Genomic DNA, 26,812 nt, shown 5'->3' on the forward strand with positions numbered 1-26,812 from the left:
CGCGCGTGTGTGGTGTGTATTGTGTGTGCCTGTATTTGGTCTCGGGTAGGCGGAAAGCCCCGCCCCGCCCCTCCTCCCGCCTCCACCCGGGAACCTCGATGTCGCCCACAGATATTTATCCTGGTGCCTTAGAATTTTCTGCCCTCTGGTCCAGTCGTTGGCCGTTCAGACCACTCCACTCCTCCCGCCCCAACACACACGACACACACCCAAAGAACGGCATGCCAGGATACTCAGTCCTAGGACCTAGGAGACCCTAGACCCTCACTGCAGACCTAGACTCTGCGGGGTTCAGCATCAAAGTCCCTAGCTATCAGCCCCCAGACATCGCCCTCTAAGTTCCCCTAACACCAGTCCCAAGAGGCGGCCAGTGCGGTGACTCACACCTGTAATCTCAGCAGTTTGGGAGGTCGAAGCAGGAGGAATGCTTGAGCCCAGGAGCTGGAGACCAGCCTGGGCAACATAGCAAAATCCCGTCTCTACAAAAATGAGTCCGGCGTGGTGGTGCCTACCCGTGATCACAGCTACTCTAGAGGCTGAGGTGGGAAGATCACCTGGGCCCAGGAGGTCAAGGCTGCAGTAAGCCACTGCACTCCAGACTGGGCAACAAAGGAAGACCATGTCTCAAAAACAAAAACAGAACAAAACAACAACAACAACAACAAAAAGAGTAAAAGAAAAGCTCAGAAAGCAAGTCCCCAAGCACCTAGCTCCAGCGAGCCCTGTCCATACTGCCCAGACCCTGGACACAGACGTCTGGACACCGCCTTCTCTGAGAGACTCAACCACCCAAAGCTACATTTTCTCATGTGCAAATGTGTGGGTCCCTCTAGTCCCCTCCTGGACGTTTGCCTCTATCCCTAGATACCAGGAACCCATCCCTACTCCCAACCCAATATTATTTCCGGACCCAGAAATCCATGGAACAACTGTCTCTGGGGAGAACAGTGATTTAATAAATTATGGGATAGAAGGAAACATATATGTGGATGGTGGGGTGCAGGGAGACCTTGGGCACAGGGACACCCTCTGACCTCAGATTACAGAAGACTGATTTGGTTTCTGATCCTGCCTGCCTTTGGTCCTCAAGTAGCCAGAACTCCAGACCCGAATTCCTTCCTGCCTCAGAATCCAGGCTCCAGTCTGTTTCTTCCCGTATCCTGGACTCCCAGCTTCCTCCTCCCTGAAAGACCTAGGAAATCCAAGCTACCATCTCTCTCCTTCAAGGAACCAGGAATCCTGATCCCCAGCTCCCATAGGGTTCATCTGAAGCCCATCAGACCACTCTGTCCTGGGGAAACCAGAGTTTGGGATCCCAGCTCCTCCTGCCACAGCACCTAGGAGTCTGGGAGCCCAGCCCTCTGCTCTTCCAGGAATCTGGGCTCAAGTGGGCATCCAGAGCTTGAGGATGCTTGGGCTGCCGACCCAGCCCTCTCGTCACTTAGACCTCCAACTTGTGGGCCTGGATGGCGGCCACGTTCTCATAGATGAGATTTTCGACACTCTCATACGGGACCTCCTTCTTGGCTGGGGCCTGGGCTGACTGTTGGAGGAACCGCAGGATGCACTGGTGCAGGAACACGTACTGAGCCTGGGAAACGGGCATGGGAGTGAGGGGCGTCCCCCTAAGTCTGGGCTGTATGGAGCCCCAGGGTACCTCCACCCACCGACTCCCGTCCTGTGTCGCTGTGGGGCTGCCTCACCTCAGTCTGCACCATCAACGGCCGGCTCTCTCTCATCTTCCTCACAAAGCTGAAGGGCCCAAGGAGACCCTGGGACTGCAGCTGCCGGAGCAGGACGTCCAGGGCAATGAGGGTGCCTGTGCGACCCACGCCAGCACTAGGCAGAACAAGGGAAGGGTCAGACCAAGGGGCAGGAGTGCGAGGGTCTGGGGTCATGGCTGATTGGAGGGATCTGTGTTTGAATGATGACAATAACTATGCCTGCTCAGACCTGTAATCCCAGCACTTCGGGAGGCCAAAGCCAGTGGATCACCCAAGGTCAGGAGGTCGAGACCAGCCTGGCCAACCTGGCGAAACACTCTCTCTACTAAAAATACAAAAATTAGCCGGGTGTGGTGGCGCACGCCTGTAATCCCAGCTACTTGGGAGGCTGAGGTGAAGAATTGCTTGAACCCAGGAGGTGGAGGTTGCAATGAGCTGAGATCACACCATTGCACTCCAGCCTGGGCAACAAGAGCAAAACTCCATCTCAAACAACAACAACAACAACAACAACAAAACTATGCCTGGAGTTCCTTCCATCTGTTAGGCTCTGTTCTAAGTGCCTGATGGGCCTTCTTCACTCCTCCCAAACCTAAGAAGTGGGATGTACTAGCACATCCTTTGTACAGATGGGGAAATGGAGGCTGAGTGAGGTGAAGTCCCATACCCCAGGCCACTCAGCTAATAAGTGACAGAGCTGGGGTTCAAATACAGGAATAAGAACTCTCCAGCCAATCATTTAATAATTCCTTTAAACACAAAATTAGTCTTTCGTTTTGTTTGTCACGCAGGCTGGAGTACAGTGGCATGACCTCGGCTCACTGCACCCTTGACCTCCTGGCTCAAGTGATCCTCCTGTCTCAGCCTCCTGAGTAGCTCGGATCACAGGCATGCACCACTGCATCTGGCTAACTTATTAAATGTTTTTATAGAGATGGGGTCTTGCCATGTTGCCCAGGCTGGTCTGAAACTCCTGGACTCAAGTGATCCTCCCACCTCAGTCCCCCAAAGTGCTGGGATTACAGGCATGAGCTACGGTGCCCAGTGAAAAAATTAGCTGTTTTAGGTTGGGCACAGTGGCTCACACCTGTAATCCCAGCACTTTGGGAGGCTGAGGTGGGTGGATCACGAGGTGAGGAGATCAAGACCATCCTGGCCAACATGGTGAAACTCCATCTCTACTAAAATACCAAAAAAAAAAAAAAAAAAAAAAATTAGCCAGGCATGGTGGCATACTCCTATAGTCCCAGCAACTCGAGAGGCTGAGGCAGGGGAATCGCTTGAACCCGGGAGGCAGAGGTTGCAGTGAGCCAAGATCACACCACTTCACTCCAGCCTGGGTGACAGAGCGAGACTCCATCTCAAAAAAAAAAAAAAAAAAAAAAAAAAAAAGCTATTTTAGGCTGGGCGCAGTGGCTCACGCCTGTAATCCCAGCACTTTGGGAGGCTGAAGTGGGTGGATCACCTGAGGTCAGGCATTGGAGACAAGCCTGGCCAACATGGAGAAACCCCATCTCTACTAAAAATACCAAAATTAGCCAGGTGGGGTGGCTATTCCCAGCTACTCAGGATGCCGAGGCAGGAGAATCACTTGAACCCGGGAGGCGGAGGTTACAGTGAGCTGAGATCAAGTCATTGCACTCCAGCCTGGGTGACACAGCGAGACTCCATCTCCAAAAAAAAAGACAAAAAATTTAGCTATTTGAATGTGAGCAATTTATCACACTCACAACATTGTGCAGCCTCCACCTCTATCTACTTGCAAAACACTTTCATCACCCTTAAAGCAGACACCACGCCCATTAGGCCACCTCTCCCCATTCCGTATCTCCCTCCAGGGCCTGGAAGCTACTAATCTGTTAAGTGTCTGTTGCTTTGGCTGTTCTAGATATGCTCCTGGACATGTATACTAATGGAATGATGTAATGATATCCACTCAACTCTAAAATGGGGGGGGACATTGCCGGGCGCGGTGGTTCACACCTGTAATCCCAGCACTTTGGGAGGCCGAGGTGGTCGGATCACCTGGGGTTGGGAGTTCGAGACCAGCCTGACCAACATGGTAAAACCCCGTGTCTACTAAAAATACAAAATTAGCCGCGCATGATGGCACATGCCTGTAATCCCAGCTACTCAGGAGGCTGAGGCAGGAGAATCGCTTGAACCCAGGAGGCAGAGGTTGCGGTGAGCCGAGATCGCACCATTGCACTCCAGCCTGGGCAACGAGAGCGAAACTCCGCCTCCAAAATAAACAAATAAATAAATAAAATAAAATGGGGAGGACAATTTTACCATGAGGCTGTTATGAGGAGCAGTAGGACTGTGTAAATATTCACTGTCACTGAAACCAGAGCCCCAGTCTCAGGGGCTGTCACTCCTCCTCATCTCCCTAATAGTTACCCTTAGGTGAAATCTGACCTATGGGACTTCAGCATAAATGTCAGGAAAGCGTCAGGTGCTGTGGCTCACGCCTGTCATCCCAGTACTTTGGGAGGCCGAGGCGGGCAGATCACGAGGTCAGGAGTTCGAGACCAGCCTGGCCAACATGGTGAAACCCCCATCTCTACTAAAAATACAAATATTAGCCGGGTGCAGGAGTGAGCATCTGTAATCCCAGCTACTCAGGAGGCTGAGACAGGAGAATTGCTTGAACCTGGAAGGCAGAGGTTGCAGTGAGCTGAGATTGTGCCATTGCACTCCAGCCTGGGTGACAGGGCGAGACTCTATCTCAAATAAAATAAAATAAAATAAAATAAAATAAAATAAAATAAAATAAAATAAAATAAAACAGGCCGGGCGCGGTGGCTCAAGCCTGTAATCCCAGCACTTTGGGAGGCCGAGACGGGTGGATCACGAGGTCAGGAGATCGAGACCCTCCTGGCTAACACGGTGAAACCCCGTCTCTACTAAAAATACAAAAAACTAGCCGGGCGAGGTGGCGGGCGCCTGTAGTCCCAGCTACTCGGGAGGCTGAGGCGGGAGAATGGCGTGAACCCGGGAGGCGGAGCTTGCAGTGAGCCGAGATCCGGCCACAGCACTCCAGCCTGGGCGACACAGCGAGACTCCGTCTCAAAAAAAATAAAATAAAATAAAATAAAATAAAATAAAACAAAACAAAAATAAGTATCAGGGAAGCAGTTGATGCGGGAGGCCCTGCACTCTAGTGCAAGGAAGTGTCTCCAGTGTTTCTCAGAATACGTGACCACGTCTCTGTCCTGTGCCTTCAGCCTTTCTTCCTTCTCTTCTGCATTCAACTTTCTCTGCCTTTACCTTTTCCTCTTTCTTTTTTTCCTTTTTTTTTTTCTTAAATTGAGACAGGGTCACCCAGGCTGGAGTGCGGTGTGCGACCTCAGCTCACTGCAACCTCCGCCTCTCGGGTTCAAGCGATTCTCCTGCCTCAGGGTCCCGAGTAGCTGGGATTACAGGTGCCTGCCACCACACCCGGCTAATTTTTGTATGTTTAGTAGAGACAGGGTTTCGCTATGTTGGCCAGGCTGGTCTCAAACTCCTGAAGTCAAGTAATCCACCCGCCTCAGCCTCCCAAAGTGCTGGGATTTACAGGCGTGAGCCACCGCGCCTGGCCTGCCTTTTCATCTTTCGTTCCCATCTTTTCATCCTTATCCTCCTTTTCATTTTTTTTTTTTTTTTTTGAGACGGAGTCTCGCTCTGCCGCCCAGGCTGGAGTGCAGTGGCATGTCCTCGGCTTACTGCAAGCTCCGCCTCCCGGGTTCACGCTATTCTCCTGCCTCAGCCTCCCGAGTAGCTGGGACTACAGGCACCCACCACCACGCCCGGCTAATTTTTTGTATTTTTAGTAGAGACGGGGTTTCACTGTGTTAGCCAGGATGGTCTTGATCTCCTGACCTCGTGATCCACCTGCCTCGGCCTCCCAAAGTGCTGGGATTACAGGCGTGAGCTACTGCACCTGGCCCCTCCTTCTTTTCTTAACTGCTTCACATCCCCCTTTATCTTCCGCATCCACCTCCTCCTTCTCTCCCTCTTCCACCTCCCATGTAAGTTCCCAGGGTCCCATCTAACACCATTGTCTGAGCCCCAAGGGAGCGGTTCTCTCAAGACCGAGGGTCCTAGGCTGGTCCCCACCTGCAGTGTACAATGGGTGGGCCTCCCTCCGTGGTCTGATCCAGCCACTGCCGGAGCATCCTCCAGAAAGCCAGCAAGATGTCTGGGGAAGAGGGAACGCCGTGATCTGGCCAGGCCTGGTAGTGGAATTGCCGCACGGATAGCGTCTTCTGTTCCTCCATCTGGAAGGAGGGAGCACTCAAAGGCTCTGGAGATGAACGTAAGGAGGACCTGGCTTCTATCACTAGGAGTGGGTTCCCTGGGGCACACTGCAGCTCCTCAGAGGAGTGAGTGGAAGGTTGGAGCTGGTGGAGGGTCCTGGATGCATGGCATATGTCACAGGGGAAGGCTGAGGGCCAGGACGGGGCTGTACACACACACCTGGAGGAGCTGCAGTTCCCGCACCGTCCAGTTCTCCATCACTTCCTCACCCACCAGGGTTACCTGCAGGTGCCCATGGGTGCAGGGCTGCGAGTCCAGAGGCCAGTAATGCTCACACTTCACCTGGGGGAGGCGGAGGGGTCAGAGAAGAGAACTCCTCTTCCCCAGATCTGTGGGGTCTGCTTTAGGCCCCGTATGTGAAACAGCAGATGGGCTGGGGGGAGAGTGGGCAACAGGTCTACACTGAAGACACCTGGGGTCATCCTGGAGGAATCCATGAGGTCTGGGTGTGGGGTCTACATTAGATCAGTGCTCAGGGCAGGGTCCTGCACCCAGTCAGCACCCAGGACTCAGATCTCTCACCCGACCGGCCTCCATGCAGTTGGTCAGCATGACCAGCGTGTGGCTCTGCTGTTCCCACACCAGGCGCCAGAAGTCACCCACCGTCTGTGGCAGGGGACCCTGGGTGGCAATGAACTCCTGGGGGCTCCAGAGACCCTGGTTGAGGAAGGCAGGCGGGTCAGGGAGGTCTTTAGATGACCCCCGCCAGCTCTGATCTCTCCAGGCCTTCTGGGCACCTTTTCAGTCCCAACCACGACCTTACGGGCATGAAGCTGGCATTGATGTAGTCAGAGCCTGGCTCCTCGTGGATGGGCTTCAGGGGCACCCGGGACCAGTCGTCTAGGAGAAGAGGCCAGCATTAGCCAGGCAGAGAGACCCAGAGAGGCACACAGACAAGACCAAGAGCCATGGACAGAAGTCATGCTGAGATGCCGGCAGATGCTAGGAGCTATGCAGGGATTGAGAGGGGCAGAGGGACCTCAGCTGCAGGGAGCAGGCCAGGAGGACTCTCAAAGGGACCCACAGCCGGGCGCAGTGGCTCACACCTGTAATCCCAGCACTTTGGGAGGCTGAGGTGGGTGGATCACCTGAGGTCAGGAATTTGAGACCAGCCTGGCCAACATGGTGAAACCCAGTCACTACTAAAAATACAAAAATTAGCCAGGCACGGTGGCAGGCGCCTGTAGTCCCAGCTACTAGGGAGGCTGAGGTGGGAGGATCGCTTGAACCCGAGAGGTGGAGGTTGCAGTGAGCCAAGGTGGCACCATTTCACTCCAGCCTGGGCAACAGAGCAAGACTCTGTCTCAAAGGAAAAAAATGGGGGGGCTGGGCACAGTGGCTTACACCTGTAATCCCAGCACTTTGGGAGGCCGAGACGGGTGGATCATAAGGTCAGAAGATCGAGGCCATCCTGGCTAACACGGTGAAACCCCGTCTCTACTAAAAATATAAAAAATTAGCCAGGTGTGGCAGCAGGTCCCTGTAGTCCCAGCTACTCGGGAGGCTGAGGCAGGAGAATGGCGGGAACCCGGGAGGTGGAGCTTGCAGTGAGCTGAGATCCGGCCACTGCACTCCAGCCTGGGCCACAGAGCGAGACTTGTCTCAAAAAAAAAAAAAAAAAAAAAAAAAAAGAGAGAAAGAAAAAGAAAAAGAAAAAAGTGTGTGGGGGTACCCACGGTAGGAGGCAGGTCTTGTTTCTCAAAGCGGGTGGGAGAAGGGGACGGGGATGGGGTACTGGGTAGATCGGGGCTGGGACGAAAGCAGCAGAAGCCTACGACTCACAGGGCAGTACATTTCTGTAGCGGTTCTTGCCGTTGTTCTCTGGAGCTGACGCCACCATCTGAGACTGGCTGTGGTCCACCAGGGACAGTTGCTGGGGGTGCAGGCAGAGGCGGTACCTGGTGTTGGATTTTCTCTACTTTCCCTCGAGGGTACCCCCCAGGCTCCCCTGGCCTTCTTCAACATCACCCCTTGTTTATCCCTTGTACCCTGAGATTCTATGGCACCCACCAAAACAGAACATATGTGTGCCACCTGCCCTGTGGGGCGTTCAGGAGGATTTAGGGAACCATGGGACTTCCTCAGGCAGGCAAGAAAGCAGGTGTCAGGGGAGAAAGGACTCACTTGGTGGCAGCGGAGAGAGTTACTTTAGGACTGACCCGCCATTATTTTAAGGTGCCAGTGAGCGGAAAGATAACATGCCTGGGAATCTCTGCACAATCCAATGACTTATGCAATGCTGCTTTTGCTTAATCCTGAAAGCCATGAGGTCTGGCCAGGGCGTGGGGATTGGGGATTAGGCCACCGGAGGGAGGCTGAGCTCAGCCCTTCTGTCCTGTCCCCACCTGGTACCCACCTGGTACTCATCCGCAAAACCGCAGTTGCTGTCCTTCTCATTCTTCCTGACGTGGTCAGCGAAGTCTTCAGCCAGGATGTCCCCTGGGAAGCTACGGGTTTTGGGGGAGCAGGGAGAAAAGACCGTAACGTCTTTTAATCTTGTACTTTTGAGGGCTGGGCATGGTGGCTCACATCTGTAATCCCAGCACTTTGGGAGGTTGAGGCGGGCGGGTCACCTGAGGTCAGGAGTTTGAGACCGGCCTGACCAACGTGGAGAAACCCCATCTCTACTAAAAATACAAAAATTAGCCAGGCGTGATGGTGTCTGCCTGTAGTCTACTAGCTACTCAGGAGGCTGAGGCAGGAGAATCGCTTGTACGGGGGAGGTGGAGGTTGAGTAAGCCAAGATTGCACCACTGAACTCCAGCCTGGGCAACAGAGCAAGACTCTGTCCATTTCTCTCTCTCTATACACACACACACACACACACACACACACACACACACACACACACACATATCCTTTCCACTCACTGAAATCTTATAATAATGGTATGTGTGTATATATATATATATACACATATATATGTATGTGTGTGTGTATGTGTGTATATATATACACATGTATATTTTATATATATATAGTGCTTTGGGGATCAATGAAAAGGTGTTTTTGATCCAGCAATGCCACTCCTGGGTATATCCCCAAAATAACTGAAAGCAAAGACTCAAAAACCTATTTGCATGCCCATATCTATAATGTTCAGGATAGCCCAGAGGTGGACGCAACCTAAGCCTCCATCTATGGGAGAACAGATAAACCAAACGTGGTCGAGCCATCCAATGGACTATGATTCAGCCTCAAAAACAAGGGAGGCTTGGCGCGGTGGCTCACGCCTGTCATTCCAGCACTTTGAGAGGCTGAGGTAGAAGGATTGTTTGAGCCCAGGAGTTTAAGACCAGCCTGGGCAACACAGCAGGACCCTGTCTCCACAGAAATTTAAGTATTAAAAAATCAGCCAGGCATGGTGGTGCACAACTGTGGTCCCAGCTACTTGCAGGCTGAGATGAGAGGATCACTTGAACCAGGAGGTCAAGGCTGCAGCGAGCTGTGTTTGCCACACTATACTCCAGCCTAGAGTGAGATCCTGTCTCAGTTTTTAAAACTAAAATTAAAACATTAAAAAAAGTTGCTTGACTTCATGGAACTTCAGCTCTTTCTCACTCTTCCTCTTGTAATATATTTTTTTTTTTTCCTTTGGAGACAGAGTCTCGTTCTGTCGCCCAGGCTGGAGCGCAGTGGCACGATCTCGGCTCCCTGTAACCTCTGCCTCCCAGGTTCAAGCAATTCTCCTGCCTCAGCCTCCCGAGCAGCTGGGACTACAGGTGCCTGCCACCCCACCCAGCTAATTTTTTGTATTTTAGTACAGATAGGGTTTCACCATATTTCCCAGGCTGGTCTCAGACTCCTGATCTCAGGCAATCCTCCCGCCTCGGCCTCCCAAAGCGCTAGGATTACAGGCATAAGCCACTGCACCCAGCTTGTAATAGAATTTTATAAATGCTGTCTCGACGGGTGCGATGCCTCATACCTGTAATCCCAGCACTTTGGGAGGCTGAGGCAGGTGGATCACGAGGTCAGGAGTTTGAGACCAGCCTGGCCAACATGGTGAAACCCCATCTCTACTCGAAATACAAAAATCAGCTGGGCGTGGTGTTGCGCACCTGTAATCCCGATTACTCGGGAGGCTGAGGCAGGAGAATCGCTTGAACCCATAATGCGGAGGTTGCAGCGAACCGAGATCGCACCACTATGCTCCAACCTGGGTGATGGGGAGACTCCATCTCAAAAAATAAAAAATAAAATAAAAATAATAATAAACCTACTCAGACAGCCCTACACTCAAACTTCTCATGCAGACCAGTGTTTCTCCTTCCTGTCATCCCATCACCATGGCCTGGAGTCTATATCTACCACTCCAGGGAACACCTTTCTCCAAAATCGTCATGACATCCCTGTCTGTAATTGCAAAGGCCACGTTTCAGCCCCCACCGGCCTGACTGCTCAGTATTATTTAGCACCACCGCCTGTGCCTGCCTGTTTCCTGGATCTGCACTGTTCCTGAACACCAGTCCTGGCTTGGCCCCCACCTACCCAGCTGCTGCTCATCCATTTCCTGGGCAGGTCCCTCCTCCTCTGTCCGTCTTAAAAGGTAACTGTTCCCCAGTGTCCAACCCCAAGCCACTTTTCTCACTGGACACACACTTCTTACAGGGTTTGGCCCATTCCTGTAGTTTCACTTTCTTTCTTTCTCTTTTTTTTTTTTTTTTTTTTTGAGACAGAGTCTCATTCTGTTGCCCAGGCTGCAGTGCAGTGGTGTGATCTTGGCTCACGGCCACCTCAGCCTCCGAAGCTCAAGCAATTCTCCTGCTTCTGCCTCCTGAGATTACAGGCGCCCACAACCATGCCCGGCTAATTTTTGTATTTTTAGTAGACACGGGGTTTCACCATGTTGGTCAGGCTGGTCTCGGACTCCTGACCTCAGGTGATCCTCCCGCCTCGGCCTCCCGACGTGCTGGGATTACAGGCGTAAGCCACCGCGCCTGGCATGTATTGTGTTTTGAGACAGGGTCTTGCTCTGTCACCCAGGCTGGAGTGCAGTGGTGCAATGATGGCTCACTGCAGCCTTGACCTCCTGGGTTCAAGCAATCCTCTGCCTCAGCCTCCTGAGTAGCTGGGACCACAGACGCATGCCACCATGCCCAGCTAATTCTTTAATTTTTTGTAGAGACAGAGTCTCTCCGTGGGCTTATTCAAGTGATGCTCCCTTCTATCTCTCTCTCTTTTTTTTTGAGACAGGGTCTTGCTCTGTCACCCAGGCTGGAGTGCAGTGGTGTGATCTTGGCTCTCTGCCTCCCAGATTCAAGTGATTCTCCTGCCTCAGCCTCCTGAGTAGCTGGGATTACAGGTGCCCACCACCATGCCTGGCTAATTTTTGTATTGCTAGTATAGGCGTGGTTTCACCATGTTGGCTAGGCTGGTCTTGAACTCCTCAGGTGATCCTCCCGCCTCGGCCTCCCAACGTGCTGGGATTACAGGCGTGGGTCACCATGCCCGGCCTCTTGTCTGGATTATTACAAATCTCTTCCCTTTGCTTCTACCCCTGTTAGACTGTGTCACTAATCTATTCAAAATCTTCCAAGAACTCCCATCTCACAATAAATCCAAAGTCCTAACTTTCATCTACAAGCCTGTGCCTGCTCTGGCCCCACTGACGTCTCTCTGATCTCGCTTACCACCACCCTCCCCTTCATCGCTCTACTCAGTGGGAGATGCATGATGTTCTCTGAACCTCACGTGTGCTGCTGCCTCGGGCCCTCCACTTGCCTGTCCCTGTCCTCGGAACGCCCTTCCCAGATGCGTGCACCGCTCCGCTCCCACTTGCGTAGGTTTGTACTCAGATGACTTCCTCTTAGTCATCTCGTTAGCAAGGCTTTCCTTGAATATCCTGCCTAAAATATTCCTGCAGGGTGTGGCGGCTCACGCCTGTAATGTTAACACTTTGGGAGGCCAAAGTGGAAGGATTGCTTGAGGCCAGGAGTTTGAGACCAGCCTGGGCAACCTAGTAAGACCGCCCCCCTCCCACCCCCATCTCTACAAAAAATTTAAAAACTAGCCAGGCATTGTGGTGCATGCCTGTGGTCCCAGCTACAGGGGAGGCTGAGGTGGGAGGGCCACTGGAGCCCAGGAGGTCGAGGCTGTGGTGAGCTATGATAGGGCCACTGTACTCCAGCCTGGGCCACAGAGTGAGACCCTGTCTTGACACATTAATAAATAAAATAAAATAAAATAAAATAATTCTTCTGATTTTCTCTTTAATTTCTTCTAATTTTCACATTAGAAGAATATCAAAATAGGCCAGGGGCCATGGCTCACACATGTAATCCCAACACTTTGGGAAGCCAAGGTGGGTGGATCACAAGGTCAGGAGTTCGAGACCAGCCTGGACAACATAGTGAAACCCCGTCTCTACTAAAAATTACAAAAATTAGCCGGGCGTAGTGGTGTATGCCTGTGGTCCCAGCTACTCAGGAGGCTGAGGCAGCAGGAGAATTGCTTGAACCCGGGAGGTGGAGGTTGCAGTGAGCCAAGATCATGCCACTGCACTTCAGCCTGGGCAACAGAGCAAGACTCCACCTCAAAAAAAAAAAAAAAAAAAAAAAAGAATATCAAAATATTCCTCTACCCTTCCTATCCCCTCCTCTTGCTTTGTCTCCAAGTTTATTCTATATATATATGGTACAATCTCAGCTCACTGCAACCTCTGTTCCTGGATTCAAGTGATTCTCCTGCCCCAGCCTCCTGAGTAGCTGGGATTATAGGTGTGCACCACTGTGCCTGGCCCTGTCTGAAAGTTTATATCATATTTTTAATTATCTTGTTTGTTTGTTTATTTATTTATTTATTTATTTTTATTTTTTCAGATGGAGTCTCGCTCTGTCACCCAGGCTGGAGTGCAGTGGCGCGATGTTGGCTCACTGCAAGCTCCGCCTCCTAGGTTCCCGCCATTCTCCTCCTCAGCCTCCCAAGTAGCTGGGACTACAGGTGCCCACCACCACACCCAGCTAATTTTTTGTATTTTTAGTAGAGATGGGTTTCACCGTGTTAGCCAGGATAGTCTCGATCTCCTGACCTCGTGATCTGCCCACCCTGGCCTCCCAAAGTCCTGGGATTATAGGCGTGAGCCACCGCGCCCAGCGATCTTGTTTACTGATATCTCCTGTACTAGGATATAAGCCCCTGGCGGGCAGGAATCTTGGTTTAATTTGCTGTTTGTTTGGCACCTAGAACAGTGCCTGATACATGCTGGTGCTCAGCTGATATTTGCTGAATGAATGAATGAATGAATGAATGAATGAATGAATGAATTCTGCTGAATGAATGAATGAATGAATGTCCAGGAGTTGAGACCAGAACTGAATTCACTGGCCCAGGCTGCTTGGGGAGTGAGTCGAGATGGAAGGGCTGTGGTCCCTGTCGCAGAAGTCGCAGAGGCCTGGGTCCCTTCTGAGACCTTCGTGGGTAGATGCACTAATCCACCCTCTGGTGGTCTTACTAGGTGGCCCAGGCTGGTCTCGAACTCCTGGCCTCAAGCAATGCTTCCACCTCAGCCTCCCAAAGTGTTAGCATTACAGGCATGAGCCGCCACACCCCGTGGGAATATTTTAGGCAGCATATTCAAGGAAAGCCCTCTGACCCAGCCGGCAGCCAGCAAACACCCCTTGATTTGACCAGATTCTTTCCGATGCGCCCCCGAGACCTTCTGCTCACCTGAAGACCAGATCCCTGAGTTCGGGTTTCTGCTGGTTCTTCTTATTCCTGGGAAAATGACGTTAGGACGAAAGGCTCAGGGGTGAGGCTGCAACCAGGGATCCTCCTCCTTCTTCTCTAGCCCCCACCCTCCAGGCGGTCAGCCCTGTGCGGCGTCTCACCTCCTCTTCAGGAAGAAAAACAGCAGGACCACCAGGATGAGAAATAGGAGGATGCCCACGATGGCTCCAGCAATGACCCCTGTGGGGAGGAGGCATTAGGAACTCTTAGAACGCAGGTCTTATCTTGTCATCTGTCTCCAACCTTGCCCAGCCTTTCCTCTTCCCCAGGAGCCTGGTCCAACTACAGCTGACCCTTGAACATCACGGGTGTGAACTGCGTGGGTCCAGTTATACTTACACACTTATCCATGGATTTTCCTCTACCCCTGAGACAGCAAGACCAGCCCCCCTCCTTCCTCCTCCTCCTCTGCCTACTCAACACAAAGACCACAAGGATGAAGACCATTATGATGATCCACTTCATAAACAGCGAATACATTTTCTCTTCCTTAGGATGTTCTTAAGAACTTTTTTTCTCGGCCGGGCGCGGTGGCTCAAGCCTGTAATCCCAGCACTTTGGGAGGCCGAGACCATCCTGGCTAACACGGTGAAACCCCGTCTCTACTAAAAAATACAAAAAACTAGCCGGGCGAGGTGGCGGGCGCCTGTAGTCCCAGCTACTCGGAGGCTGAGGCAGGAGAATGGCATAAACCCGGGAGGCGGAGTTTGCAGTGAGCTGAGAACCGGCCACTGCACTCCAGCCTGGGCGACAGAGCGAGACTCCGTCTCAAAAAAAAAAAAAAGAACTTTTTTTCTCTAGCTACTTGATTATAAGAATACAGTATATAGTACAGCCAGGTGGGGTGGTTCATGACTGTAATCCTAGCACTTTGGGAGGCCGAGGCAGGTAGATCACGAGGTCAGGAGATCAAGACCATCCTAACACGATGAAACCCTGTCTCTACTAAAAATACAAAAAAAAAATTAGCCAGGCATGGTGGCGGGCACCTGTAGTCCCAGCTACTCGGGGGGCTGAGGCAGGAGAATGGCGTGAACCCGGGAGGCGGGTCTTGCAGTGAGCCAAGATCCCGCCACTGCACTCCAGCCTGGGTGACAGAGCGAGACTCCGTCTCAAAAACAAACAAACAAACAAAAAGAATACAGTATACAGTACATATTACAGACAAAATATATGTTCTTTATGTTATTGGTAAGGCTTCCAATCAAGAGAAGGTATTAGTAGTTAAATTTTGGGGGTCAAATGTTACATGCAGATTTTTTTTCTTTTTCTTTTTTTGAGCCTGTCGCCCAGGCTGGAGTGCGGTGGTGCGATCTCAGCTCACTGCAAGCTCCGCCTCCCGGGTTCACGCCCTTCTCCTGCCTCAGCCCCCTGAGTAGCTGGGACTACAGACGCCCGCCACCACACCCGGCTAATTTTTTGTGTCTTTAGTAGAGATGGGCTTTCACCATGTTAGCCTGGGTGGTCTTGATCTCCTGACCTCATGATCCGCCCGCCTTGGCCTCCCAAAGTGCTGGGATTACAGGCGTGAGCCACCGCACCCAGGCGTTATATGCAGATTTTCTACTGTGTAGGGGACCATTGTTCAAAAGTCAACTGTCCATCATTTTCAGAAGTGACCTGGGTGCTGAAGAATGACTCCTGGCCAGGTGCGATGGCTCACGCCTGTAATCCCAACACTTTGGGAGGCTGAGGTGGGTGGATCACTTGAGCCCAGGAGTTTGAGACCAGCCTGGGCAACATAACAAAACCCCGCCTCTACTAAAAATACAAAAGTTAGCTGAGTATGGTGGTGCACACCTGTCATCCCAGCTACTAAGGAGGCTGAGCATGAGAATCACTTGAACTCGGGAGGCAGAGGTTGCAGTGAGCTGAGATTGCACCACTGCGCTCCAGCCTGGGTGATACAGCGAGACTCTGTCTCAAAAAAAAAAAGGACCCCAACAAAATAGCTGGTCATGGTAGTACATGCCTGTAGTCCCAGCTACTCAGGGGACTGAGGCAGGAGGATCACTTGAGCCTGGGAGGTGGAGGCTGCAGTGAGCCATGATCGTATTGTTGTACTCCAGCCTGGGCAACAGAGTGAAATCATGTCTCAAAAAAGAACAAAAACAAAAACAAAAGCAAAAGTGACTCTCACCTTCCTTAGCTTAGACTTGTGGTTCTCAACAAGCGTGATTTTGTTCCCAAAGAGACACTGGGCAATGTCTGGAGACATTTTTGGTTGTCACAGCTGGGAAGTGGGAGTGCTACTGGCATCTAGTTGGTGGGAACCAGAGGTGTGGCTCAATATCCTACAATGCACAGGATGCCCCCCACCCACCCCCTCCCCGCAACAAAGAAGGATCTAGCCTGAAACATCTGTAGTGCCGAGGCGGAGGAAGCATTGTGCTGGTTGTGAAATCGTCCCCAGCATGGACGGCTTCTGTTCTCCCCAGAATTGAGGCTTCATCTTCTCAGAGGTCCTGCTGGCTAGGGAAGGGCTCCCCAGCAGCGGAGCCTACCGAGATCTGGTGGTGTCTTTTTTTTTGGTTTGTTTTTTGAGACAGAGTTTTGCCCTGTTGCCCAGGCTGGAGTGCAATGGCACGATCCCGGCTCACTGCAACCTCCACCTCTTGGGTTCTAGTGATTCTCCTGCCTCAGCCTCCTGAGTAGCTGGGATTATAGGCACATGCCACTATGCCCGACTAATTTTTTGTATTTTTAGTAGAGACAGGGTTTCTCCATGTTGGTCAGCCTGGTTTCGAACTCCTGACCTCAGGTGATCCGCCCGCCTCAGCCTCCCAAAGTGCTGGGATTACAGGCGTGAGCCACCGCGCCTGGCTGATCTGTGGTGTGGTGTCTATGGCTGCTCTCAGGCTGATGGCACAGCTCTTCCAAGACCTGTCATTAAATGTCTGGTCTTAGGGTAGACTCAAGCCTATGGCCCATCTCCATCAGCCTTGAAGGCCACCAAGCTGCAGCTTCTCAACAATCCTGGGAAGAGTGTACTTGTTGACAGGGAACTGCAGAGTCTTACAGCCTATAGGGGAGACTTGTTCATGGACTTGGGCTCATAGAATTGGACTAGAGGACCTGTTCTCTCAGGGATCCTTGTTACTAAGGGAGAGAACTTTCCAGGCAATGGGGTCTGGCAAAGCCCAGTTCAAACAGCATCCACTGATCGCTGCATCAACCCCTAGTCTCTCTCCAGATTGGAGACCCAATCTCATAAGAAACCCTATTCCTGGGGAGTGATTGATGGGGAAGAGTGAGGCTTATGGCCATGGTCTTGGCACATGGCCAGGTCTTTCCAAAGTCTGAGCTCCAAACTTCTTCAAGTATCCCATTGATTAATGCAAGATGATACAACCACATTAGGAAAAAAAAAGGGGGGGGGGCAGTTAGACATATAGTTCCCATGTGATCCCTCAGTACCACTACCGGGTATAGACCCAAGAGAAATACAAACATACGTCCGCACAAAACCTGTCCACAAACGTTCCTAGTGGCATTACCTGTAACAGTCAAAAGTGGAAACTACTCAACTGATCCATCAACTGGATCAGGGAATGAATAAAAATGAATGGATGGACCAGGTGCGGTGGCTCACGCCTGTAATACCAACACTTTGGGAGGCAGAGGCAGGAGGATTACTTGAGGTCAGGAGTTCGAGACCAGTCTGGCCAACATGGCAAAACCCCATCTCTACTAAAAGTATAAAAATTAGCTGGGTGTGGTAGCAGGCGCCTATAATCCCAGCTACTCAGGAGGCTGAGGCAGGAGAATCACTTGAACCCGGGAGGTGGAGGTTGCAGTGAGCCGAGATCACACCACTGCATTCCAGCTTGGGCAACAAGCGCAAAACTCCATCTCGAAATATAAAATAAAAATGATGTTTCAAAGAAAATGAGAAACGAAAGAGTCCCATTGATTTCCTCACAACGGGGCCTGATGGGGTCTACTGAGAATTTCATCGTAGCTTCCTGACCCACACGGCTCCGCTCACCTGCACTCTCAGTGTGGCAGGTCACAGAGGGAGACGCAACCCTCATTCCATCCCAGATGGTCGTGATGGTGGCTGGGTAGGACTGAGCCGGCCCAAGACCTGACACAGACACACCCTTCCCACATGAAGATCTGTCCTGGGAGCCCCGCTGTCCTCCCACCTCCAACTCAAAGGTCTCGTAGCCTCCCTGGGGGCAGGACCAGGTCAAGATGACTCCATAGCCCCCTGAGGTGCTGACGCAGGAAGTGATGGTGACTGCGTCTGGGTCTGGGTGAAGGAAGCAAGAGGTCAGCAACGCCATCCAAGGTGGTTTTCCACTCCCTCCACCCCCATCCCCACTACTCAGGCCAGTTTTCTGAGATAAGCCCATCCCTTCCTCCCCAAATCCAAATTACCTCATCTTCCCTCCTTTTCTGTCCTCCCCAAATGGACACAAATTAAGTCCCTTCCAACTACAACTCCCATGAAGCCTTGGGCTCCTCCATCACTGCAGCTCATGAAGTCATGGCCCGTGGCCTGATGGGATTTGTATTCCATTCATCTCTCAGCCCTCAAGGCCTGAGGTAAGCCCAGTTCACCACGTGAAGGCAGGAAGGGGAGTCTCACATGTGGACGCACGGAGGCTCTGCATGGAACTGGCTACGTCATTCCTCTCTGCCCACACGGTGAAGTTGTACAGAGTCCCGGGTTCCAGGGCCTCCACCTTGTACTGTGTCTCATTGGTCCTACTGGTCTGGTTGGCCCAATTTGCTCGGGGATATTGCCCCCTCTGGGGATGTCCCTCGCTGGCCCACTGGACCCGGTATATGTACAGCTGAAAGTGGGGGTCTCCAGGGGCCTTCCACCACAGCGTGACTGAGTTCTTAGTCTGAGTTTTATTCTGGAGATCTGTTACCTCACTGGGAGCTGAGAAGTGAGAACAGAGGCCTAAGCGGGTATCCTCGAAGACCCTCCTACCTTAGCCTGCCTGCCTCTCCCCACCAGCAAAGCTGAGATACCCATTATCAATGGCTCCAGTGACTAAGGAGGCTGAACCACAGGAAAGAGCCTAGACACCCAAAGATTGTGGGGACCAGAATCTCCTAGCCCTCTCCATCCCCTGGCTACAGCCCTGGGTCCCACCCTGTCATCTTTTTGTTCTTCCCAAATGCACACCAATCTCACCCACTGAAACTACAACTCCCATGAGGCCATGGACTCTCTGTATCGCTGCAGCTTATGAAGTCATGGCTCCATGGTGTGATGGGATTTGTAGTCCACCACCTCTCATAGCCCTTGAGATCTGATCTCTGTATTTTCTTTCCCACAGGAACCCCAGGTAGGGTGCCTTCTCACTCTAGACACACCACGTTTCTAGAGGGAGCTGACAAATTTCATCTTTTTAGCCCAAATGACCAAGGATTGAAGAGTTCCAGGTTCAGGCTAGGCATGGTGGCTCACTCCTATAATCTCAGTGCCTAGGGAGGCCAAGGCAGGAGGATCACTTGAGCCCAAGAGTTCGAGACCAGCTTGGGCAACATAATGAGACCCTGTCTCTACAAAAAATAATGTTTTAAATGAGCTGGGCATGGTGGCTCATGCTTGTGGTCCCAGCTACTCAGGAGGTTGAGATGGGAGGATCACTTGAGCCCAGGAGGTCGAGGCTGCAGTGAACCATGATCACACCCCTGCACTCCAGCCTGGGCAACAGAGCAAGACCCTGTCTCAAAAAAAAAAAAAAAAAAAAAAAAAAAGAATGAACCTAGTCTCCAGAGTGATTTTGATTTTTCTCATGAGTGGGACCCACCGTGCCCAGGCTGAGAGATGGGGCCCTCTTGGTTCATCTAATTTCCTGGGACCAGCTGTTGGCTATTGTCCAGCTGGTGACTGTCAGCTCCTGAGAGGTGGTTCTGGACAACTGAGGGCTCTCCCTGACCCCAAAGAGCCCATTTCCCAAAGGGAGAAAAAACAGGTCCCACAGTTTGGAAAGCCCTGTCTGCTAAGAGATGACACCCGCTAGGAACGGGGCCTATAGGTTTAAGCTCCGGCCGGTGAGGCTGGAGGGACCCATGGGTACTCTTCGTCTCCCAAGGAGCTCCCAAAGTCCCTTCATATTTTCCCTTCCCCCATCCTAATAGAGTTGTATTCAGAACCGACCGTGTCTCACCAGTGGCTGCAGTGAGGGTGCTGTTATAGCCTCTGACCTCATTCCTCTCGGCCCAGACAGTGAGGTGGTACAGGTGGCCAGCTTCCAGTTCCTTTAGGATGATTTCAGTACCTGAGGTGTTTTGGATCCTGGGGTCAGTCATGCCCTCCCCGATCCATGAGACCCAGTAGGTGTAGGAAGACTGGCCTGGGCCCTGGGGAGCTGTCCAGCGCAACGTAATAGAGCTGTTGGTTCCGTCCTTCTTGCTGAGACTTCTCACTGCGTTGGGGGCTGGGAGAGGGAGCAGAGTCAGGATTTCCACGTCCCCTAGTCCCCAAGAGTCCAGAACACAGTGCTATGCCCTGTCCTTGTGCAGCCCAGCTCATTAAGAAACACTTCCTGGCAGGGCACAGTGGCTCAGGCCTGTAATCTCAGCACTTTGGGAAGCTAAACCGGGAGGACTACCTGAGCCTGGGAATTTGAGATCAACCTGAGCAACATAGTGAGACTCTAGCTCTACTAAAAATTAAAACAAATTAGCTGGGCACAGTAGCACATGCCTGTAGTCCCAGCTACTAGGGAGGCTGAGGTGGGAGGATCGCTTGAGCTTGGGAGGTTCAGGCTGCCTCTGCACGCCAGCCTGGGAGACAGAGCAGGATCATCTCAAAAAAGAGAGAGAGAGGTCAGGTGCAGTGGCTCTCGCCTGTAATCCCAACAATTTGGGAGGCCAAGGTGGGTGGATCACTTGAGGCCAGGAATTCAACACAAGTCTGGGCAACATGGCAAAACCCTGTCTCTACTAAAAATACACAAATTAGCTGGGTGTGGTGGTGCCTGCCTGTAGTCACAGCTACTTGGAAGGCAGAGGCAGGAGAATTGCTTGAGCCCAGGAGGCTGAGTTGCGGTGAGCTGAGATTGTGCCATTGCACTCCAGCCTGGGTGACAGAGGAAAATTCTGTCTCAAGAAAAAAGAAAGAAAAGAAGGAAAGAAGGAAAGGGAAAGAAAGAAAGAAAGAGAGAGAGGGAGAGAGGGAGGGAGGGAGGGAGGGAGGGAGGAAGGAAGGAAGGAAGGAAGGAAGGAAGGAAGGAAGGAAGGAAGGAAGGAAGGAAGGAAGGAAGGAAGGGGAGGGAGGGAGGGAGGGAGGGAGGAAGGAAGGAAGGAAGGAGAGAGAGAGGGAGGGAGGGAGGGAGGAAGGAAGGAAGGAAGGAAGGAAGGAAGGAAGGAAGGAAGGAAGGAAGGAAGGAAGGAAGGAAGGAAAGAAAGGAAAGAAAGAAAGAAAGAGGAAGGGGAAGGGGAAGAAAGAAAAGGCCTGTGCCCCCGAAGCCCCACGATCAGCAGCAGGAGACGTCTGCATGGGCTGTCTTCTTCTTCAGGGCAGAGCCAGCCCCCAGCTGTGATTACATCTACCTGTGAACTTGGAGAGGGGGATGTCTGAGCTCAGAGAGGCTGAAGAGCCTACAGACTACAGAGCCAGAGCCCAGAGGAAGTGCCGTGCCGCTGCTGCCGGTTCTGAACCTCTCACCAAAACAGGGAGTGGGCACTGAGGGTTCCTACCTGTGGAGATGCTGAGATTCTGCCTGGAGCCACGTGCTCCATTTTTTTCTGCCCATACAGAGAATGTGTACAAGGTTCCGGGTTCGAGTCCCTCAGCTGTCACATTGGCATTTGCTGTGTTTCGGGTCTCAGTTCCACCACCGTCTCCAGTGTACTCTACCCAGTAGGTGTAGTCCTGAAGGTCTGGGCCATCGGGGACTTCCCAGCTCAGGGCGATGGAGCTGTTGGTCTGAGTATCCATATGGAGGTTTCTCACTGGGTTGGGGGCTGAGAAATTAGGAAGAAGATCCTATGTGGGCAGAGATACAGAACAAAATGGGGCAGGAGTGGGCCCCTCACTGCCCTCCATGATCTTAGCTCTTGTTCAACTGCTGGTGCCAGCAGACAGAGGGTGTATGTTCTAGACCGTGTTTCTCAAACTTTAATGTGTCGGGCGCAGTGGCTCGCGCCTGTGATCCCAGCACTTTGGGAGGCTCAGGCAAGTGGATCACCTGAGGTCAGGAGTTCAAGACCAGCCCGGGCAACATGGTCAACGGGGTTTAGTAGAAACGCTGTCTTGGCCAGGTGCAGTGGCTCATGCCTGTAATCCCAGCACTTTGGGAGGCCGAGGCGGGTGGATTACCTGAGGTCGGGAGTTCGAGACCAACCTGGTCAACATGGTGAAATCCCTTCTCTACTAAAAATACAAAAATTAGCCAGGCGTGGTGGCAGGTGCCTGTAATCCCAGCGACTCGGGAGGCTGAGGCAGGAGAATTGCTTGAACCCAGGAGGCAGAGATTGCAGTGAGCCGAGATCGCACCATTGCACTCCAACCTGGGGAACAAGAGTGAGACTTCATCTCAAAAAAAAAAAGAAACGCTGTCTCTACTAAAAATACAAAAGTTAGCCAGGCATGGTGTGGCGTGTGCCTGTAATTCCAGCTACTCGGGAAGCTGAGGCATGAGAATCGCTTGAACCCAGGAGGCAGAGGTTGCAGTGAGCTGAGATTGCACCACTGCACTCCAGCCTGGGCAACAGAGCAAGACTCTATCTCAAAAGAAAAAAAAAAAGAAAAGAAAAGAAAAGAAAAATAGAAAAGAAAAGAAAAAAAGAAAAAACTTTAATGTGTGCACATCTCACGGGGGATCTCGTTAAATGCGGGTTCTGAGCAGTAGGTCTGGGGTGGAGCTGAGATACTCATTTCCAGTCAGCTTCCCGGAACACTGATGCAGCTCACACGTGGGTCATAATTTGAGTAGTACTATAGCCTCCATATGTGTGTCCCCTTCCACAAATTCATATGCTGAAACCTAATCTCCAATGAAATAGCATTAAGAGGTAGGGCCCTTACAAGGAGATTTTTTTTTCTTTTTTTTCTTTTTTTTGAGATGGAGTCTCGCTCTGTTGCCCGGGCTGGAGTGCGGTGGCCGGATCTCAGCTCACTGCAAGCTCCGCCTCCCCGGTTTACGCCATTCTCCTGCCTCAGCCTCCCGAGTAGCTGGGACTACAGGCACCCGCCATCTCGCCCGGCTAGTTTTTTGTATTTTTAGTAGAGACGGGGTTTCACCACGTTAGCCAGGATAGTCTCGATCTCCTGACCTCGTGATCTGCCCGTTTCAGCCTCCCAAAGTGCTGGGATTACAGGCTTGAGCCACCGCGCCCGGCCAAGGAGATTATATCATAAAGGTGAAGCCTTTATGCCTGGAGTCACTGCCTAAGAGAGGCCCCATGGCCCAGCACAATTGCTCACGCCTGGAATCTCAGCAACTGGGGGGCAGAGGTTGGGAGATTGCTTGAGGCCAGGAGTTAGAGACCAGCCTGGATCACATAGCAAGACCTCATCTCTAAAAAAAATAAATTAGTCAGGCATGGTGGCCCACGTCTATAGTCCCTGCTACTCGGGAGGCTGAGGTGGGCGGATGGCTTCAGCCCAGGAATTTCAGGCTGCAGTGAGCTATGATCCTGCCACTGCACTCCAGCCTGGGTGACAAAGCGAGACTCTGACTCTTGAAAAAAAGAAAAAAATAAGAGAGAATCAAGGGATTCTTGTGTGGTGGTGAAGACGGCCTCTGACTTTCCAATATGGTAGGCATTAGCACAGTGGAGGATGAAGGCGGGACTGGGAGCCCCTCAACAGGCCTTTTGAGCACACGAAATGTGAAACTGAATTTGTAGTTTCATGCAACTTTAATGAGTTTAAATCTAATAGCCACGTGTGGCTAGTGGCTACCATATGGGACAGTGGAGGTGTAGACCCAGGCAGCTGTCCACATCAGGGTCATGGAGCTGATGATCTGCATTTCCATCCTCAATATGGGACACAGTTGGGAACTAGAAGAAGAGTCAGAGGGTCAGAGTGTCCCCACTCGCAGTATCTCATTCCTTGAAAGCTCAGGTAACATGCCTTGGCCCCTACACATTCCTGTCAGTGCAGGAAGATGCTCCTGGACATTATGGTCCACATTCTAGAGAGTTCTAGACACAGACTGGCCCCAGCTTCGCAGCTGGAGGTACCATGGACATTCATTCCTTCTTTATCTCTTGAGCTGAGACTGCCCCAGGATGTGGACATGGGTACCTGGCTCAATGTGGCCCAGAGGGACTATGGACCAGACAATCAGCCACGTTCTCCTGCCTACCGTCCCTTAAACAAATAAGAGATCAAACAAATGGCGACTGCCTCTCACCTGTGGTGGCATTTCCAGTCTCCCGGGAGCCGTTGATTCCGTTCTTCCCCACCCACACGGAAAACACGTACAAAGACCCGGGTTCAAGTCCATCCACGGTGATGCTGGTGCCTGTTGTGCTTCGGGTCTCCCTTCTGTCACCGTCTCTGGTGTACTCAACCCAGTAGGTGGAGTTCTGTGGGTCTGGGCCCTCGGGGACCTCCCAGGTCAGGGCGAGGGAGCTGTTGGTTTGAGCCTCCACGCTCAGGTTTCTCACTGGGTTGGGAGCTGAAAACCAGTACAGGAGGGGAAATGAGTTGTAGTTTCTGGCCCTCCAACTTTCCAGCCCTTCCTTAACCACTGGATCCAGCAGGTGGAGGCCGGGAGGCCCAGCTCTGCACTGTCCAATGTGGTAGCCACGAGTTTCATGTGAGTGTTGAGCACTCGTGACGTGACTTTTGTGAAATGAGATGAGCCATTAGTGTGAGATCCACACCAGCTTTTGAAGAGCTGGTGTGAAATTAAGAATGTCAACTATCTCATTGATCCTTTTTATATATTTTTTATTTTTGTGGGTATATTCGGTATATATATTTAATGATCCTTTTTATATTGATTACATGTCAAAATGATAATATTTTGTATCTGCTGGGTGTGGTGGCTCACACCTGTAATCCCCGCACTTTGGGAGGCCAAGGCAGGTGGATCACCTGAGGTCAGGAGTTGGAGACCAGCCTGGCCAACATGGCAAAAGTCCGTCTCTACTAAAAATACAAAAGTTAGCCAGGCGTGGTGGCACGTGCCTGTAGTCCCAGCTACTCAGGATGCTGAGGCGGGAGAATTGCTTGAATCCAGGAGGTAGAGGCTGCAGTGAGTCAAGATTATGCCACTGCATTTCAGGCTGGGAGACAGAGAGAGACTCCGTCTCAAGAAAAAAGAAAAAAAAAATGTATCTGATATGTATCTGATGGACTACATAAAATGTCTCATAGTAATTTAGTTTGTTTATCTCTTTCTTTCTGTCTGTCTTTCTTTCTTTTCCTCTCCTTCTCTCTTCTTTCTTTCCCTCTCCTTCTCTCTTCTTCCTTCCTTCCTTCCTTCCTTCCTTCCTTCCTTCCTTCCTTCCTTCCTTCCTTCCTTTCCCCTTCCTTCCTTCCTTTCTTCCTCCCTCCCTCCCTCCCTCCCTCTCTCTTTCTTTCTTTCCTCTTTTTTTTGAGACAGGATGTCTCTGTTGCCCAGGCTGGAGTGCAGTGGTCCAATCAGAGCTCACTGCAACCTCTGCCTCCCGGGCTCAAGCGATTCTCACACCTCAGCCTCCCGAGGACATGGAACCACAGGAACACGCCACCACAGCTAATTTTTTAATTTTTTTGGAGAGACAAGCTGACCAGTTTCTTTTTACTTATTTTTATGTGGCTGATAGAAAATTGAAATTCTCATGTGTGGCTTCCAATGTGTTTCGATTCGACTAAAGAACCTGTCGCATTTTGTCAGCTCTCAACCCACCCCCTACCACTGTCCTTACAAAAGAAATAAAGATAAAACAGTGGCTGCCTCTTACCTGTGGCAGTAGTGACAGTCTCCACAGAGCTGTTTACTCCGTCTTTCTCCACCCACACAGAACACATATACAATGACCCGGGTTCAAGTCCATCCACGGTGACGTTGGTGTCTGTTGTGGTTCGTGTCTCGGTTCTACCACCGTCTCCAGTGCACTGAACCCAGTAGGTGGAGTTCTGTGGGTCTGGGCCATCGGGGACCTCCCACCTCAGGGAGATGCAGCTGGTGGTCTGAGCCTCCACTGTCAGGTTTCTCACTGGGTTGGGGGCTGAGAAATTAGGAAGAAAGATCTAATATGAGCAGGACTACAGAACATAATGGGGGCAGCCAGTGAGCTTTTTGTTTGTTTTTTTGAGACAGAGTCTCCGTCTGTCATCCAGGCCATAGTGCAGTGGCATGATCTCGGCTCACCACAACCTCCGCTGCCCAGGTTCAAGCAATCCTCCTGCTTTAGCCTCCCGAGTAGGTGGGATTACAGGTGTGCACCACCACACCCGGCTAATTTTTATATCTTTTCGCCATGGTGGCCAGGCTGGTCTCGAACTCCGGTCCTCAAGTGATCCTCCCACCTCGGCCTCCCAAAGTGCTGGGACTACAGGCAGGAGGCAACGTGCCCGGCCAAGTGGGCATTTTTGATCATCAGATTTCCTAGTTCTCCCTCAACAGCTGGCGCCAGTAGATGCAGGGTGTATGGTCTGGACCAGTGCTTCTCATTCTTTGCTGTGTGTGCATCTCACAGGGGACCTTGTGAAAGGCAGGTTCTCACTCAGCAGGGCTAGGATGGAGCTGAGAGTCAGCACTCCCCGCCGACCCTTTTTTTTTTCCCACCAGTGTCACTTGCCAATATATTTCCAATCAGATCTCAGAGACATGGATGCCACCTACACACGGACCACATTTTGAGTAGCAAGGACTTGAGTCAGCGCTTTCCAACTGAGCTTCCTCAATGACGAAAATGCTCTCCCACCTTCAAGTATGGTAGGAGAAGACAGAAGGAGATGGAAGCCGTTCAACATGGCTTTCAAACATATGAAACATGAAATTGAATTTGCAGTTTCATGCAACTTTAATGAGTTTAAATCTAATAGCTGCGTGTGGCTAGTGGCTACCATATGGGACAGTGGAGGTGTAGACCCAGGCAGCTGTCCACATCAGGGTCATGGAGCTGATGATCTGCGTTTCCAT

General features: G+C 51.6%; 1 protein-coding gene across 1 annotated transcript; it reads right to left on the minus strand.

The window, feature by feature from the left end:
- Nucleotides 1-934: 934 nt before the first annotated feature.
- Nucleotides 935-26,812, minus strand: PTPRH (protein tyrosine phosphatase receptor type H). The gene is made up of 17 exons (XM_030942350.1): nucleotides 26,737-26,812; nucleotides 25,629-25,895; nucleotides 24,089-24,355; nucleotides 21,423-21,689; nucleotides 19,889-20,158; nucleotides 18,349-18,648; nucleotides 17,743-18,009; nucleotides 13,856-13,934; nucleotides 13,695-13,742; nucleotides 8,383-8,473; nucleotides 7,809-7,899; nucleotides 6,790-6,866; nucleotides 6,549-6,683; nucleotides 6,186-6,308; nucleotides 5,826-5,986; nucleotides 1,704-1,839; nucleotides 935-1,591 (listed from the first exon to the last, which is right to left on the minus strand). The coding sequence occupies exons 1-17, from the start codon at nucleotides 26,810-26,812 to the stop codon at nucleotides 1,442-1,444; spliced, it is 2,805 nt and encodes a 934-aa protein (XP_030798210.1). The 3' UTR covers nucleotides 935-1,441.

The sequence above is a fragment of the Rhinopithecus roxellana genome, chromosome 12, assembly GCF_007565055.1.
Source record: "Rhinopithecus roxellana isolate Shanxi Qingling chromosome 12, ASM756505v1, whole genome shotgun sequence".
NCBI classification, from domain to species: domain Eukaryota; kingdom Metazoa; phylum Chordata; class Mammalia; order Primates; family Cercopithecidae; genus Rhinopithecus; species Rhinopithecus roxellana.

Excerpts from the sequence above, each read along its gene's own strand:
- PTPRH (XM_030942350.1), bottom strand. The coding sequence starts at position 26,812 with ATGGAAACGCAGATCATCAGCTCCATGACCCTGATGTGGACAGCTGCC. Across the intron at positions 18,649-19,888 it reads CACCCTCACTGCAGCCACTG|CTCCCAGTGAGGTAACAGAT; the intron begins GTGAGACACGGT and ends CTCACTTCTCAG. Across the intron at positions 13,743-13,855 it reads TTTTTCTTCCTGAAGAGGAG|GAATAAGAAGAACCAGCAGA; the intron begins GTGAGACGCCGC and ends TCATTTTCCCAG.